The following is a 17,857-nucleotide window of genomic DNA, read 5'->3' as shown; positions in this document are numbered from 1 at the left end:
TTTAATAAAAAACAAAGTATAATATTTTTGTTTTTACTTAAAATGTGATTGCGTCTTAAGTAAGATACTGACACATTTTTTTCTTAATAGTAAATCTTATGATGACTACTATCAATACACTTTTTTATCTTTCGTAATTCCATGGTTTGATTAAACGTTTGATAAAAACCATAGCGTTGTAAATCGAAGATGTAAAAGTATAAAAATTGATATTTACCATGAACTCTCGACGGTAGTAGTCGGCTTCACTTGTCTACTCTTTAGACAATGACGAACCGTTTTCGTCGTGCTCATCTCAAGCTCCTTACTCAACAGGAGAAAAAATACGATTATAACAATTATAATATTATTTATTCCTAAAAATATTCATTTCTTGTTTCGTTTAACATATCACTTCAAGCTCTGTGTTCGTTTCTACTAATTCCAAACAATGTAAATGTTTTTTCGATTTGATTCAGAAACATCACGGATTTTTATTCTTCAACAAGCTAAGCTACTGTCCATGGTAATAAATTAAGTGCCAGGATAATAAAATGACAAAATCGTCTCCTAAAGTTATAAGAAATATTATAGATAATGTTAGCAATACTAATTCCTCTTTAGTCTTCATCAATTGAATATGAATAATCAAATTCCTTCTCGGAACAAATCAAAATGTTATTTTACAGTAAAATAAACTTTGAGCTACTTCCATCAGACGCAAATTCATATAAATATCCATCTGTTGAAGGTGAAGAAATTCACTGCATTTTCTTCATGCGCTGATGACTCTTAGACATGAAATAGAGACGGTATGGCATGAGGTGAAGCTTGAATTATCTCGATTCTACAGACTACATATTTTGGATTAAAACAATCGGATTTTCGAAATTTGAAATCAGCAAAACAGCTCGACATTTCCGGCACAAAAATAATAAAAATTCCAACTTATTTGCAAATAAATAGAAATCTGAAATATAAATTAGCTCGCGTCTTTAAGGAAATATTAATAACAGGAAATAAGGAGTGTCGTCGACGATCCGTTTTTATTGTATTGATCCGACGACTAGTCAATCCGGTTCAATAAGAATCAGGAAATGGAATCTTGAAATCAAGAAACTGAATGTTTTCGAAGAATAATAATTCAAACAGTTAACGGTTGAAAATTGTAATAGGTAGTAATGTAACAGTTGTTTACAAATTGTGATCGTCTCATAAATACGAGGATTCTTAGATGTTAGTTTCACTGAAATAAAGCATGGATCCATCACTTTAAACCCAACACGAAAAAACAATTAAAGAAGGTAAAGATAGTTCCATCTGCAGGCAAAGACATGCCGTGGATTTTTTGGCATCAACATTGGAGCGAACAAATCAATCCAAAACCACCGTATTTGTCTAAAAAGAGATGGTTGTTTCATAAAGATAATCACGAGCTTACACATCCGTTATTTCAATGCACAAAATTAAGTAAGTACAGTTTTAACCCCCTCGGATTATTTTCTGTTCGGTGGTCAAAGATTCCCAATCATGGTGATATAGGCAGTTTTTTCTTTGTTGAGTACTTCCGGAACCCTCCTCGTACATCTCATGATTCTGACTGTTCGATCACACTCGCGTTCGATTATATACATTTTCGAACACTTTTCGTTCCGAATCTTAAAAAGGAGTTTCCAGATTCGTTTAGACGTGTGACGTTAGTATTTATGAAAATTCAATTTCGAAAATTGGCAAAAATAATTACTGCATTTGCAGAAAGTTTTTTAGAAAACGAAGTACATCCGAAAAGCATAGATCATGGAAAAGAGGTTATCGCAGGATTTATTGGAAGTCACATTTTCGAATGAATTCGGATACATTTGATACATCTGGCTTTAGGTTAAGTTTCTTTGGTTAATTGTTTACTGTTCTATGATCTATAATCACGTGAAAAAGATCGCTGTCTGCTCGCTACGTTCCATCAGTCATTAGAAATTAATTAATCATTACCAATTTTAGTTCGATACAAATAACAAGATAAGAGTTTATTCCTTATAGGAAGGAAGCGATTGAGCACCTACCGGGTATTCAATTTAAACTTCCGTTTGTTGTTTACAAATGAAAAAATCTTTTATATGAGAACATATGTCCTATCACACAAAATCAGCGCGAACGTGACGATTTAAAACAAACCTGGATTATTAAATGTATCAATTGAATTTAAAAGTTTTTGTCTAGGGTATTAAGTCTGAATTAGCCATACGTAGAGGATTAAATCTGATTTTATGGGGTGTTAGTAGTAAAAATAAACAATAAAGACAAACATTAAAAAGGATATTTAGAACATAATTAGAAAAAAAAATAAGTAATTTACTGTTGTTAGAGTACAATCAATGAGTAAGTAATAATTACAGAAAATGTCTGATTATTTATTCTATTTGGTATTTAGAAGGTTTACTCGTCAAAAAATAAACTAAAGAACAAAATTGCAGGTCGAAAAAACGTTAAAAGAGCTCACCAGAATGATGATGACTGAGTATAAATCACACACGAGAGAAACCTCAATAATTCGATATAAATCGTGGAGATAGATTATCATCAGTTATTACTAAAGATGATAATAACGAGACGTGCGAAAAGTCTAAAAGAAACATTCTTTGAAATCGAGCTGGAAGCTATTAAAAACTGACTAAAACTAAATGCAGTGAAACCTTAGTATATGGAGTTGAATAAAGAGATAAAATTACTGAAAGGATCCAAGCAGACTACCAATTATACCATAGATTCCGATTCCTAATTTTACTCAAAAACATCAGTAGACGTACTACTGTAACCTACAGAGAAGAGGCGATGAATTTAACAAAACTAATGAAAAAAAAACTTAATACACTCGAAAGATAAGAAGAATAAATCTTAAATGAAGAGACTATCACCGGATATATGAAATTTCGATGCCTAGGACACATAAAACAAATTAAAAATAATAGTGAAACTAAAGAAAAAATAACGGAATGGAAGCCTCATGGAAACCCTCTCAGAGGAAGACCGAAAAGCCAGCTGTAGGCCCGCAAGACCAAAATGAGCAGATAAAAAAAACCAGAAATAACGTACAATCGACAAAACTATTAAAAGAAAATTTGACTACAACAAGAAAAATGTTACGAAGGCTTTTGTAACTTTGTGATTTGTAACTCAGAAATTGTATGATTCTCCGAAGCTACATCACTCGAAAATAATTGTCTTTTTTATTAAACGACATGAAATATGAATCAATTAATTAACACAAATATTCATTAGGTTTACTGCTGTTTTCGATCTGTACGTATTCAATTTAAAATTATTTTGATTGTTCCATTAAAATGATTTATACATTCCTTGTATAAGATTTCTTTAAATTTTCTTTACATAACTGTGTCTTTCTATTCCCACGGTTTTGTTTTAAATTTATCTTCATTATTCGATTTAATATTAGTGAATAAACTTTGAATACCTCAAATGATTTAAACACTTATAACGAAAATATTTACGTAATTAATTATAATTAAATTGGTCTAATACAGAATGCTTTATTCAGTAGAATCAATTTACAAGAAAAATGTAGTGAATAACAAAATAATGATTATAGTTTTCCTCGGAAATGATCAATACAAATCATCCATTAACAAATATTTAAAAACAAAAGACACTTTGAACTTGCTGATAGGTTTACATCATGAAGATGAAATGAAATATTCATTTTGCATGCGGTAGACCCTTTGAAATCATCAAAGATACTAAAAATCGTTACAACTTTGTAACTAGAAGGTTTCTTACGAATCCAATCACAATAGACTTTAATTTGTATTGGAATGTATTCTTAAAATTATTAGTATTGTTTAGATGATAACCCTTCAAAAAACTTGTTATTTTAAAAACGATTGAAATGGAAAATAGAATCTAGTACCAATAATAAAATAAACATCGTTGGATTTAAAAATCGAGTTTATTTTTTAAAAAAAAATGCTGAACAAAGAAACTTAAAGTACCGTTGATAAATAATAAGAATATGTTGAAAATAAAATGTATAGTCAGTAACAAGTCACGTAGAAGTTGATTCTAGTGAATACGTAAGCATTATCGTGTATCACAGAGACATCCTCGTTAATATGAAAGATGAGAGGCATACAAGGTGATCCATAAATAAATATATAGATGACATATTAAAAAATTTCGATATTGATACTATTTCCAACAACTATCAATTCTGAGATATTTATAACGTTTTCTATACAATTTTTTATGAACGTGTTCGGAATATGAGACAGTTTCGTAGGTAAATGTCAGATGAAGAGTGAATGATGGCAACGGTAGTTAAGAATTTTTGAAAGTTGTTTCAAATATCTGTTGATTTTAGAAAAGATAATAACAACAAGTGTGGTTTAACTGAAATTATCTATCTATATATATATACACTAGGTCGTGGAAAGTCGTATCTAAAAGCTTATGGAATAATATAAAAATGTATTGATATAGAAAAAAAGTTTTGTTAAAGTAATTAAAGGAAATTTAACTTGAATAAAGAGGCACCTACGAGGTTTGACTATTAAATAACGAGACTGGTTACGAAAAAAGGTTTTATTATAAAAATTATTCTACATTCGAATGCTTTCCTTCAATATACTCCCCCTTCCCCACGGCACACACCTTTCCATAAGTTTTTTTCATTGATCGAAGCAGTGCTGGAAACCTTCTTTGGTGAGGGTCTTCAGGAGCTCTGCCGTTTTTTGCTTTACCGCTTCCATCGACTCAAATCGGGTCCCTTTCAAGACAGATCTTTTTCTAATCGTTCAAGAAAATCTGTGCAGACCCGTTGACGCAAGAAATTTTGGTCAGGAGTCAGACAGGGCACAGACTTTTGTCATGTGTAGTTTCTTTATCGGCGATTGCAGCCACGGTAATCCTCCGAATTCTCATTCGACGATCTGCAAGCATAATTTGGTTGATTTTGGTCACTGTTTTCGGAGTTGAAACAGTCACAGGTTGACCTCGGCTCTGGACATCTTCAGTGCTCTCTCGACCCTCACTAAAGCGCTTACACCACTCAAAAACGCGTGCACGAGATAGAGAATTGTCCCCATAGGTCTTTTGCAACAATTTATAGCACTCAGTCGGAGTTTTTTTTTTCAATTTAACGATAAACAAATGTAAATAAAAATTTTTCGTTTAGTTGCAAAATGTTTTTTTAAGATGAAGTGATTCGATTGTAATAACTAATAGAAGTGAGCGGCGCACATACTTAATCTTCTTCTATTTCTTATCTAGATTTATGCAACGTACAGTTTATTGACCGTCAGCCAAGTGTCATTATAATTCTCGTTCGCTATCTCTAGAGTTTCGTGAAACTGAGAATTATATAAATTGTATGCAAATATTTTCGAAACGTTGAATTTCAAACAGGTTTTATTTATATTTTATTTATAACAACCGTTTTTTTCTTTATTAAACGAAGCTCTACTTCATATTATGAATGATGATAACTGTGTAGAAGTTATTGTTTTAATAAAACCAAAATCAATTGAATTTAAATGTATCTTCCGTATTTCCACGAATTTTTACCACTTGTTGATCTAATTTAAAAGAAAGATCAAAACACAAATAAATCTGTTGTGGTAGATACAACCTGTATCATATTTGGCACAATTAATGCTGTCATTTAACGTGTTAATTATTTTTGTATAATTGTATTTCCCTCTATTCATTTTCCAGTTTCTCCCATATCTTCCTTATACGGAAGATGAGGTGATGACTTCAGAGATGTTGAAGAAAATCCACTGGATGATCATCGACTGAAAGTTCTCGAGCTAATAGACATAGTAGACATTTCAAAATGAAAATTTGGACATGAGAAAGTTATGTGCGAGATGGATACCGCGTTTGCTCACAATTGAACAAAAACAGCAGATGTTTCCATCGAATGTTCGGCAATGTTTTACAGATACAATTATCAAGTTGTTGGGTTGTTTAAAATGTTGATGAAACTGAAAAAGTATTTGTGAAGTTTGAAATTGATAACTATAGAGAAATCAGCATTTTGATTCAATTGGATTAGAACTTTTACTACCCTGAACTTAATTCTGGGATGTTTTTACTATAAAGAATCTAAAAAAAACTCATGTATCTTTTTTATTCTTTCTGATTTCAGGAGGCCACAAAATAATAATTTTTCACGTAATGAATGTTATATTTAACCCCAAATAATCATTTTCTGTGTCCTTGTTTCAAATGCCGTTGTTAGAAACACCATTTTCAAATTGAATTTACCTACCACCCCATAGTTTTTTCCCTAAAAATAAGATTGAACATAGGGACCGATGCAAAATAGTTTAACGAACTCGCATAATCTTATTATTTAAAAATATTCAATCTATTACTTAACGTACAAGAATTTTTATTTGCAGACGTCAAATTTTATTCATATTACGTAATAGGATCCGATTTTATCGTCTATCAAATTCAATCGACTGGCAGTTATGCAGAAATTCGACACCTGTCTACAGTTTCAACAAATTTTTTTAACTTCATATTATGGGTACACGTATTTCACAGAAAATAATAATCAATTTATTTATTTTCTTCAAATCAACTACGGTCTCATTTCAAAGGAGCTGTCTATAAAAAAATAAACAGTTCGACATCTTGAATAGAAGTTGTAACCAAATATGGCTTCATATATATTCGATATATTCTAGATATAACAAGATGGATGACATACGACCATTTTTAGTTGGTTTTTGCAACAAGAAAATTATACTTATAGGGTGAGTTAAGTTTTAAAAGCGAGTAGTATTTATAAATTGCAACTTGCAACCATTAAAAATTTCGAATTGTTTAAAAAATTATCTCCGCAAATTTAGTTGTAAGATTTGATGTCTTACAACAGAGGAACATAAAAAACGCAAGGACTTTTTAAAAATGGAAGAATATTTGATGACTTTCATATATTTGATACCGATTTGGAAAAAAAAAGGTTGATGACTTGGTAAAAGGTAATATCAAAAAAACGCCGAGTTGCCAAAAACGAAAATTCAATATTATATATTTCTTTTCTTGAAATTCAACCTCAATATTTAGGTAAAAGCTGTATTTTACAAAGTATATAAGATACAGAAAGTACCCTTTAAAACCTAGTAAACCCTATATTGCAAGAATAGGAAAATTAGTATAAACAAATTTCAAGATAATGTTAAGGGAGTTTCATTATTGATATTCTTATAAAACACCCTGTATATAGTAAACCATAAACCCCCTACTCACATTTTTTTAATCCCCGAGGAATAATTACATTTTGACTTGGTTGACCACCGTATTTAGTAGATCTGACTCCCAGCGAGTTTTTCCCTTTTTTCTAAACTCAAATTTTCACTTAAAAGGAGACAATATAATTTTAGAAAATCCTCGTATAAATTCGACGACTTTAGTTTTTATTTTTAACCTTCATCAATTAGTTCCGCAGCTGTTTAATAACAAAAAAGTCGATTGAACAAAAACGTGATGTAGTGCCCTGTGCTTTGTTATATTAATTAATCACTTTTTCAAAATTAACAGTTAGTCTTATCGAAACTTCGTTTGTTAAACTGTTTTTCGTGAATCGTCTTCATTCAAAATGTCTCACACCTCTAAAGGATTGAAGGCTTCAGGATCAAGCGAGAGAATACCAATTTATTCAATTAGATACATAGTGTGATCCATAAGTTCTATACCTCATTTACTAAGCTATATAGATCCTGAATTCTGATAGAATTATAAAATTCGGAGGATCCGCGGCACTTTTGATGTACATTGGAAATACCCGAAATCCGTTTGATGTTTTTCTAGAACTTTCGAGAATTCTTTTCAGATATATAAGGACGGTATAGTGTAGCACAATTTATTTTAGTTTATAATAAATAGTCGTAGTGAACAGAACGAAATAGAAAATAATCGAAGAATTTAAATAAGTTATTGAAGTTAGTTAAGTGATAAATGAATTATAAGTTAGTGTAGTGTGAAGTATTTAAATAAATTAAGAACGTAAAAGACAGTTTCTATTAATTCACCCCACGAATAGAAAGAGTTTGATTAAATACGAAAAACATAACCCACCTAACTATCATATTTAAGTTTAACTTAAAATCAAAATGGCTCACACTTTCTCAATGACGATTTTTTCCCAAAATTTTTACTCTGTTTGTCCTTATTCGCCACTCCTTGTGTATCTATTAGATCTTTGGGTTAAGATATTGAAATGTGAAAAATTTTTGAATCATATTTTCGATCACGATTTTTTCCTCAAAAATTTTGCATTTTCACTCCTATTGCAGGGAATCCATAAATATAATAAAATTGATTTACAAATTAACTTTATATTAAAAATAACGCGTCTTCTAAATATCGAACGATGACTAGATTGGAGTTGAAGTTTAATAAAATAATCAAATACCTAAATGGAAAGTATAAAGACACCCGGTGACACGAGTAATAATCATTCTTAATTGTTTGACAATGCCAGCGGTCTGTGGACTATTTTCGGTTCCCACGCCGACTCACATCTGTTTAACACCACAAGTGGTTGTTGTTGGTTGTTCTTTTCTTCTTTCACACATATGCGTTGTGTGTCTACGTATATATAACTACCGATAAAGCTCAAACGTCTTAATGAAAATTCACAAACGTATGAATTAAGAAATGAGTTACTTGTAGTTACGAGGATACTTCCAGAAGTCATTGTTGGAAAAACTTTGACCACCGAGAATCTGGGATTAAAAAATGATCCTAGGGGGCTAAATCTGGAAATAGGGTGCATGTGGGAACAATTTCTTTACTCAAACGTCGCATAATATTCGCCGTTAATGATTTTTTTTTCTCAAGAAAATCAATGAAATTTATCCCACTCGCATACCGAAAAACCTTGGCATTGTTTGGAATATTGTTAAACACTTGTTGGAAACTATTGATGATCTATTTTGAGCAAAGGTTGCACCCACAACACATTTTGAAATGTCGACGATCATCGTGGATTTTCTTCAACATTTCTGTAGTCGTTCAAGTCATGCCAATTACTTCTGGGATCATCCTCGTATAATGTCAAGTTTCCCAAACATTCATTTCATAACTAGACATGAAAATTTCGAAAAATTAGTTTAAAAAGATGATATTATCGTGAACGATACACAATACACGTCAGTTAAGGAATGGATAAACTCCATAGTAGACGAAACGTTGGGTCTAAAGTAGGATTTGGAAAAGAAAAAAATAGTCGTGTTGCTAATTATACGTCCCGCTCGTAATAAATAACATTTTGTTATTCTCATTAAGTTGTTCTGTTTAATTTGTTAAACTTAATCTCTAATCTAACGCCACTTAAAATTTGACCAAGCAGATGGTTGTTTTCAAGATTTAAACGGATTCGTCTCGTTCACATCATATCAAATTTCAAGAAACCCGAAAAACTAAACTTTATAATTACATTAAAAAATAATTTTCCCTACACGCATAAAAAGATTTAATTTAATTTGTTACAGACGTTACGGGGGTTGTTTGAAAAGACAGTCTACGTTAACTCTGTACAATTGATTGTTTTCTAAATATTGGCGTGTACGTTTGCGAAAGCTGTTGAAAATCTTTCTTCTGCAAGCGAAAATTTAAAGTTAATTATTAGGAAAAAATCGCTTTGGGTCAGATCTAGTGATCTGACCGATTCGCGTATTTTAGCTATGGAAACCATCGGAATGAGAAGGTGTAAAAACACTTATTCCTCAAAAGCGATCACACAATTTTCCACCTTTTCCAGAGGATTTAATATTTGAAATAATCTTCATTATTATTGTATTAAAAAGTCTTCGATTCCGCTAAAGTATGATTTGAAGATATTTCTAACGATCCGGGCCTCTTTAGATAACCTGTTGAACGTTGTAACTGAGCTACTTTTTTAGTAATTAATAGAATCTTGTAATTTCACAGAAACCGCCACTTGACTGTCATTATACCAAAAAAATACTCTCTCTTTAGTGTTTTTTTTTTTCGACATTATCACTATTTTTGGCCGTTCCGAACGCTCGCTGATACTGCCCAAAATTTTACTGTCTCAAATGTTGGTGCAGAGTCTCCGTACGCAGTATCTAGTTTATCTTGAATTTTGATAAGCGCATTATCAAAAACACATGTTCAAACGACAGCTTTTAAATTTTTTCCGTTTTTACAAAAATCTTCACAACGACTACTGACGCATACAACTGTCAAACAATAACTAAGCGTCCAAGATCCAAATATATTTTCCAAGTGACATCTTCAAGTTGAGGTCGTATAATTTTTGATGACTAGTACCTGTATTACATGTGGGAACTATACCAGGTGTAATTTTTTACCTGTATTATCGAAATTAGAAGAAATTCGATATTTATTCAACATATTATCTCAAGGGCAGGTGAATGGTTTACCATTTCGATTTCAAACAAAAATAGGACAAACTAGACTATTCTATTTAATTATTTCGTCTGCGACCTACAAAATATATCTGCTACGTTGCGATTCCGTTGGCATTTTGACAAAACCGATTTTGTAATTGCTACTAAAACTTGCATTTTATAAATAGTCCGGTCAATTTAGAGATAAACAGTGTTCAAATAACTAACAATCCAGGAGAACCAAATATTGGTGGTGAATTGGGGTTTACAATTACAAATGAAGTTTTGAAAATTCCCATCCCATCCTATGTGTCCTACAAAAGTTATTCTAGGTCAAAAGTCAATTTTCGAGGTTTTTTGGAATTTCCTCGAAAACGGTAAGTGTTGTCAAAAAACTTCAGTCCAAAGTTGTAGATCTTAAAATTGTCTACAATAATGTTCAGTGTACTTTTTTTCCAAGAATGACCATTTCTGAGATATCGCGATTCTAAGAGTCACATTCTACATGATGTACACATATCGCGATATCTCAGAAATGGTAACTATTAAGGAAAAAATCACACAGAACATTTTTGTAGAGAATTTTAAAATCTACAAGTTTGCATTGAAGCTTTTTTTCACAAAACTTACCGTTTTCGAGAGAATTCCAAAAAACCTCAAATTTTTACCTTTGACCCCGAAAAACTTTAGTAACAAACACAGGATCGATGGGAATGTTTAAAACTTTAATTGTATTGGCAAACTCTCCACCAATGTTTGGCTGCCCTGGAATATTTGTTATTTTATGTCTATATTGATCGGACTATACTTAATACTCTCCGGATATAAATCCGAAAGTTTTTAAATGATTTTTTATTTAAAATTGCCGTAACATAATTAGTGAAATAAAGGAAATTAAATAGATATAAAATTATGCCAAGGCTCAAATATGAGATTGCACGTTCTCGTTAAATCCATTCAATAGAAAGAGCGTTCTTGTTTATTATAAAACGAAATAATTAACACTGAAAATTGTGTGAATCATCTCCCTACAAGTAACCAGATGATGAGAATAATAATTAATGAAAATCCATGTTCTTAATCGATTTCATCTTCGCTCCAAGATTAAGAAGTTAAGAATACAGAAAAAACTAATGATGATAATAATATAGAATAATATGATAATGTGGTTTACACTAAGAAAACAATAACTGAGATTGAACTGATGGATTTTTAAGCAAATGAAATGTATGTGAGATTAACTTCAGTTAATAATAATTGTATTTACTTATATAATTTCGATTCGACTCCATTGAAATGTCAAATTACTAAATTTCTCACGAAATTTGAAATGTAGTAGTTTAGATTTTGAAATCTACTTAAAAAAGAACAGAAATTTGAATCTGCTAAAACTGTGAACGTCTAAAGAAGTTATAAAATGACTTTCAACAATATTTTAAACAATAATAGATGGACGAAGCTAAAATCGAACTCCATGGTGTAAATCAACGAGAACTAGACCGCTGGAAAATTGAATGTAAACCACGAAATATGCCATTGAGAAGATGGTATGTACGTCGACATAATTGATCATCTAAATACAGTATTAAAAAGTCCGGGATTGATCTAAAAAAAGGTTTAAAAGCGTAGCCTTGACAGGGAAAGTGTCTGTTGAAAGAGAGCAAAAGGTGGCGCTTTAGTAGCAAATGGAAAGATTGCACCAGGCATTATTAGAGTAGGATACCGTTAAATTCGTATCATTTCCAGAAAGATGGACACTTTTTCAAATTTCCTGCTTCAAGATATTCTCAGATAAGCTCAAAATGGAAACTACTCGACGAAACCTTGGACCAGAAGTGGATAGTTAGTAGATTGGAGAACAAATCAAAATTAAAAGTTTTACAACGTCAAGTCTCTCAATTTGGTAGCTACTAAACTGATAATCACACTTTCTAATTATACAATCAAATATCTAAACTACAATATATAAAATTAGACATATTCTAAAACTTTTTAGTGTTTCTAAGATCTAAAAAAACGTATCCCCATGTTAATATTAAGAATGTACATGCACATCAGAACATACAGCGGCCAATTGACTTCTGACCTTTGTTGTCTCTATGACTCAATACAAGCAACTTAGATATAAGATTCACCGGGTAATGTACACTGAAAAAACTGTAACATCGTCATTCTTTGTCATAAGAAATTTGACAAAAGGGATTCTCAGTTATGCCAAATTTTCTTTTAAAACTATATTTTAGTATATTATAATAAAATTAGAAATGTTTTACTAAAAATATTAGTATACAAAGTGTAGATAAGAATTAATTACTTTCTTTTGTAACATGCGTAATGTCAAAATAGATTATTTAATCAATATTTTATTCACACAATTAGTTTTATCAAAAATTTTATCAGATAGTTGAAATATTTTCAAAGTTATGATTCAATAGTTAAATTGATTATAAATAATGATGACTCTTCAATAATCATCGTAATAATAATAAAGAGATACTTGACAGGACATTGATAATAAACATTTTGATGTTTCCCTTTAAATTCACAAAAAGTATTATCGATATCCTCTCGTAAAATTCACATCCTATTCGATGGTATCTTAAGACAGACATCTGGACTTTGAGGGACCATATTTCATCGAAAATACCGGAAGTTGTAGTATAAAAAGGAAACAGTACGTGTAGTATTTTTTTTAGCAAGAAATCTGAATATGAAGATGTTTTTTAAAGGAAATCGTCGAATTTGCAAAAATGTGTCTAAATTAGGTCACTCAAATAAGTACAACTGAACAGATTTTATAAAAAACTCAAAATCTGCCTCAATGGCCTTTTCAAATCAGTCGCTTCCTAACTAAAAACTCGTTTGTCAACTTCAATAGCTTACCTTCTGTTTTTAATTTCTTGATACTTATCAAGTTAAAAACCTCCTTACTGCACAATATCCCACAAACACACTATTATTCTAAATTATTATTCGATTTAAATCGCTATACAATTCGGAAAGTCAAGAAAAAAATTATTTACAAACATCTAACCACGATATTAAGTATTGCGTTCGATTAAACAACTCAAATTTCTCCAGTCGAGCGCGCCTCCATTTTAGACCGCCGGGATATGGAAAGAGCGCGCAGAGCAAAATGGTTATTGTGTTATCTCACACAATCGACTACCAACACTAAATTTTTTTTGTCGTTTCGTCACCACAACACACCAGACACCAAACAATATTCAAAACAATGGGTTTTTCCTGGTAAATCTGTCTTAAATAAGACCTAGGTGGATTCCTCAGCTAATAAAATCATGGCGATCGTTCAATTCGTGTTTCCACAAATGAAATCTCAATTTCATTGAATAAGTCGCGGTCTTGTTAACCCGGACTCGTAATTATATATTTATATTTTTTTGGTTCAACTCTTGAAATATTTTGCGTGTGTGTGTGTATAAATGTATCAGTTTTTGGTCCAGTTCAGTCATTGGCACTGGTGTTCATCTTACCGTGAAGTACACTCAGTTGGAAATTATATACAGCGGCTAACCGCAACTTCAAGAATGTTAACAAAAAAAACTTTGTAATATACATGAATATCGACATCTTATAAACGTAATTGAGATTCAATCTCGATGTATAAGAGAATTTTTTTTCAAATTGAATCATGTACTAGACCAATAAAAATAAAATAAATGAAAATCGGTTCTAAATTCTTGGGGGTATATGGAAAAACAATTCTACAATATTTTGACGAATGTATTCAAATATTCTTGAAGCTCTAGCACGTTGTGCAAAATGTCGTTTCACTCACATAAAAAAATAACAATAACTATTCAATCAACCTTAGTATTCATGGACCCTGAACTGGTGCGATGGTCCGAACCTCAAGATAACCGATAGTGAGCGTTGATCGATGATCCTTGTTGTATCCGTACCCTCAGTTTTCTTTTAAACAATGGGAAGCGTTCTTAGTTTCTTATATAATGCTATTTCAATACCCTTCGCAAACCTTATGTTTTGCAGAATTGAACATGGAAGAAAATTACAAAAATATGCACCAAATGAACCTGCAGAAACGACCAGAGAGACGATCTCAGCGATCTGTAGATAATTTCAGTGTTAAATAAGAGCTATTTGGATTCTCCAGTCAATAAAGTCTTGGCGATCGTTCAATTTCGTTTTTCCAAAAATGTAAATTCCACAAAGAAATCCTATTTCGATACCATTCGCAAATCTTATTTTTTGGAGAAACGTTAATCAAACTGTATGCAGCCTCGGTGCAAAATGAATACAAATTAATTTTCTTTAAAAGGAATCGCTTGGAAAAGATTTTCAGGAAAGGGAATATGGAAAGTAGAGACCAAAAGATGGACCAAATGAAGCTGGAGAAGAGACCAAAAGATGGACCAAATGAAGCTGGAGAAGAGACCAAAAGATGGACCAAATGAAGCTGGAGAAGAGACCAAAAGATGGACCAAATGAGCCTGCACAAACGACCAGGAAGACGATCTCAGCGATCTGTAAATAATTCCGGTGTTAAATAAGAACTAGTTGGATTCTCCAGTCAATAAAGTCTTGGCGATCGTTCAATTTCGTTTTTCCAAAAATGTAAATTCCACAAAAGAAATCCTATTTCAATAACCTTCCCAAATCTTATTTTTTGGAGAAACGTTAATCAAAATGTATGCAGCTACGGTGCAAAATGAATATAAATTAATTTTCTTTAAAAGGAATCGCTTGGAAAAGATTTTCAGGAAAGGGAATGTGGAAAGAAGAAACCAAAAGATGGACCAAATGAACCTGGAGAAGAGACCAAAAGATGGACCAAATAAGCCTTCAGAAACGACCAGAGAGACGATCTCAGCGATCTGTAGATAATTTCAGTGTTAAATAAGAACTATTTGGATTCTCCAGTCAATAAAGTCTTGGCGATCGTTCAATTTCGTTTTTCCAAAAATGTAAATTCCACAAAAGAAATCCTATTTCAATAACCTTCCCAAATCTTATTTTTTGGAGAAACATTAATCAAAATGTATGCAGCTACGATGCCAAATGAATACAAATTAATTTTCTTTAAAAAGAATCGCTTGGAAAAGATTTTCAGTAAAAGGAATATGGAAAGTAGAGACCAAAAGATGGACCAAATGAGCCTGCACAAACGACCAGGAAGACGATCTCAGCGATCTGTAGATAATTTCAGTGTTAAATAAGAACTAGTTGCATTCTCCAGTCAATAAAGTCTTGGCGGTCGTTCAATTTCGTTTTTCCAAAAATGTAAATTCCACAAATGAAATTCTATTTCAATAACCTTCGCAAATCTTATTTTTTGGAGAAACGTTAATCAAACTGCAGCTACGATGCAAAATGAATACAAATTAAGTTTCTTTAAAAAGAATCGCTTGGAAAAGATTTTCAGGAAAGGGAATATGGAAAGAAGAGACCAAAAGATGGACAAAATGAACCTGCAGAAGCCACCAGGGAGACGATATCAACGATCTGTAGATAATTTCAATGTGGATAAAGTACTATAGAGAGGAGATAAATCTTAGTTAATTTTCTATATGAATCCTTTTTTTCACATTAGATTATATTAGAAGTTTGTTTATGGAATAATTGTAATGGTTTTTAAAAAATAAAATCAGCTCAAAATTAAAACGGAAATACTGAAAACCCATTTCCAAAGAGATAGGTTTCAAAATTTCTTTCTTAAATTTGAAAATCTTTTATTTCATGGTATAATATAATATTTTTAATCTTATTTCTTTCCGGGGAAGATTCTACGTATGACAAGTAGTTCCTAGAATATGTTTTCTTGATCCCCATCCCCAAATTTGATCTTTTCTTCTTATTTTATAAAAAAAAACTTACCCCTTTCGTCTGTGATGTGTTGCGCTCCTAATTGGCCGAAAACGGCAAAAAACAATAATAATTCCACAATGGGTATATCCATTTTCAAATCCATATTTCAACAAAAACAATCCATCTCACACAAACATATAGATTTAAAAAAATCACAAAAAAATTGATAATATCGCAACAGTTTCACGTATAGTCACGCTCTAATATCCAAACGAAAATTCAAAACAAAACACTAACACAACCTGTTGATGGACAAGCGTTCGAAACGTTCGTGCGTCGCCTCCCACGATAACTTCGTGCGAAATGACGCTGGAACTTCTGTTAGTTACGTCAAGTTTTAGAGACGATCTGAAAGCTTACGCTGTTGCCATATCTTAACGAATTAAAGATATTTAGGTACAAATATTGTAATAGTGACATTCCTAAATATAACGAGTATTGAATTTAGAAGTTTTCGGAATAAAGGGTTCGGTAGGGGTTTTAAATCAATTAAATGTAATTTTTTTATGGCTCAATCGATTCTGTACTATTTGTATATAAATAAGATAGATTGGTAAAAAATCTGGAAAAGTAAGATTTGTTTTCTATTTTAATTTTTTTTATTTTTCTCCGAACAAAGAATAAATTTATACAGGGTGTCCCACGACGAGTTGAAACTATTTGTATATGATAAAATACTTATATTATATTATATTAAGTCATGAAAATTTCTACGTTTGGGTTTTCGGATACGATCTTTTTAATTAAAATATTTTCAAAGATAGCCGACTTCCGGTTCTACCGGAAGTTGACTGTTATTTTGTTATTTTAAATAAAACAACCTATATGTTAAGGCAATTTTGAAATATACGTAAAATTTTAGTATACTTTTGTCTGAAAACTTTTTTCGAAAAATGCATACTTTTGAGTTATTAATTTTTTTGTAAAAAATTTGACCGTTGCAGGCCGTTATAAATTATTTTTTTACGAGGATACCCTTAAAGATATGAAAATGGTTTTTATTCGGTTGCTTTTAGCAAGGTCGGACGTATTTGAATCTATGTTGAAAAATTTTTCATTTTCTATATAGAACCACCCGGTTTTTTCTATTTTAATGCATTCGGGAGTAAAAAATAAGGCAAATTCATGCCTACTTTTCTATACCTAAACCTTACCGTTATCGAGATATTAAATGGTTTTTGTGAATCTTTAGAGATGCCGATGTGGTCTAAATTTTATTTTGACCCGTTGATACAAGCACTAAGAAATAAAAAAGAATTTGTCTTTATCTTGTTAAGGTCTGTAAAAAAAATCGAATCAAATGGTATTTACTAATCCTATTCCAACTTTTAGTCGTTTCCAAGATATTTGAGGTTTTAAATTATTATTATATTTTTTAACAAGTACGTAGGTTTTGTAAAAAATGACACTTATTTAACTGTTATTAGTCAATTGTTGTAATTAAAATAGAAAATACCGGGTGGTTCCACTTGGAAAAATAAAGAAATATGATATTTTTGAAGTTAAACTTTGAACACTTTCTATACACACCCTGTATAAAATGAAAAATTTTTCAACATAGATTCGAATACGTCAGACTTTGCTAAAGGCAAGCGAATAAAAACCATTTTCGTATTTTTAAGGGTATCCTT

At 31.3% G+C, this 17,857-nt stretch overlaps 1 protein-coding gene across 1 annotated transcript in view; it reads right to left on the bottom strand.

The window, feature by feature from the left end:
• Nucleotides 1-16,534, bottom strand: part of LOC130441592 (epidermal growth factor receptor) — a 93,288-nt gene extending 76,754 nt beyond the window's left edge. Inside the window, exon 1 of the mRNA XM_056775335.1 lies at nt 16,236-16,534. Within this exon, the coding sequence (XP_056631313.1) occupies nt 16,236-16,329 (94 nt within the window). The 5' untranslated portion in view covers nt 16,330-16,534. The remainder of the gene's footprint in view (nt 1-16,235) is intronic.
• Nucleotides 16,535-17,857: the final 1,323 nt, after the last annotated feature.

Source organism: Diorhabda sublineata, chromosome 3 (genome assembly GCF_026230105.1).
Source record: "Diorhabda sublineata isolate icDioSubl1.1 chromosome 3, icDioSubl1.1, whole genome shotgun sequence".
Lineage (NCBI taxonomy): Eukaryota > Metazoa > Arthropoda > Insecta > Coleoptera > Chrysomelidae > Diorhabda > Diorhabda sublineata.
The sequence above is the reverse complement of the archived record's forward strand: the minus strand, read 5'-3'. Positions and strand labels throughout refer to the sequence as shown.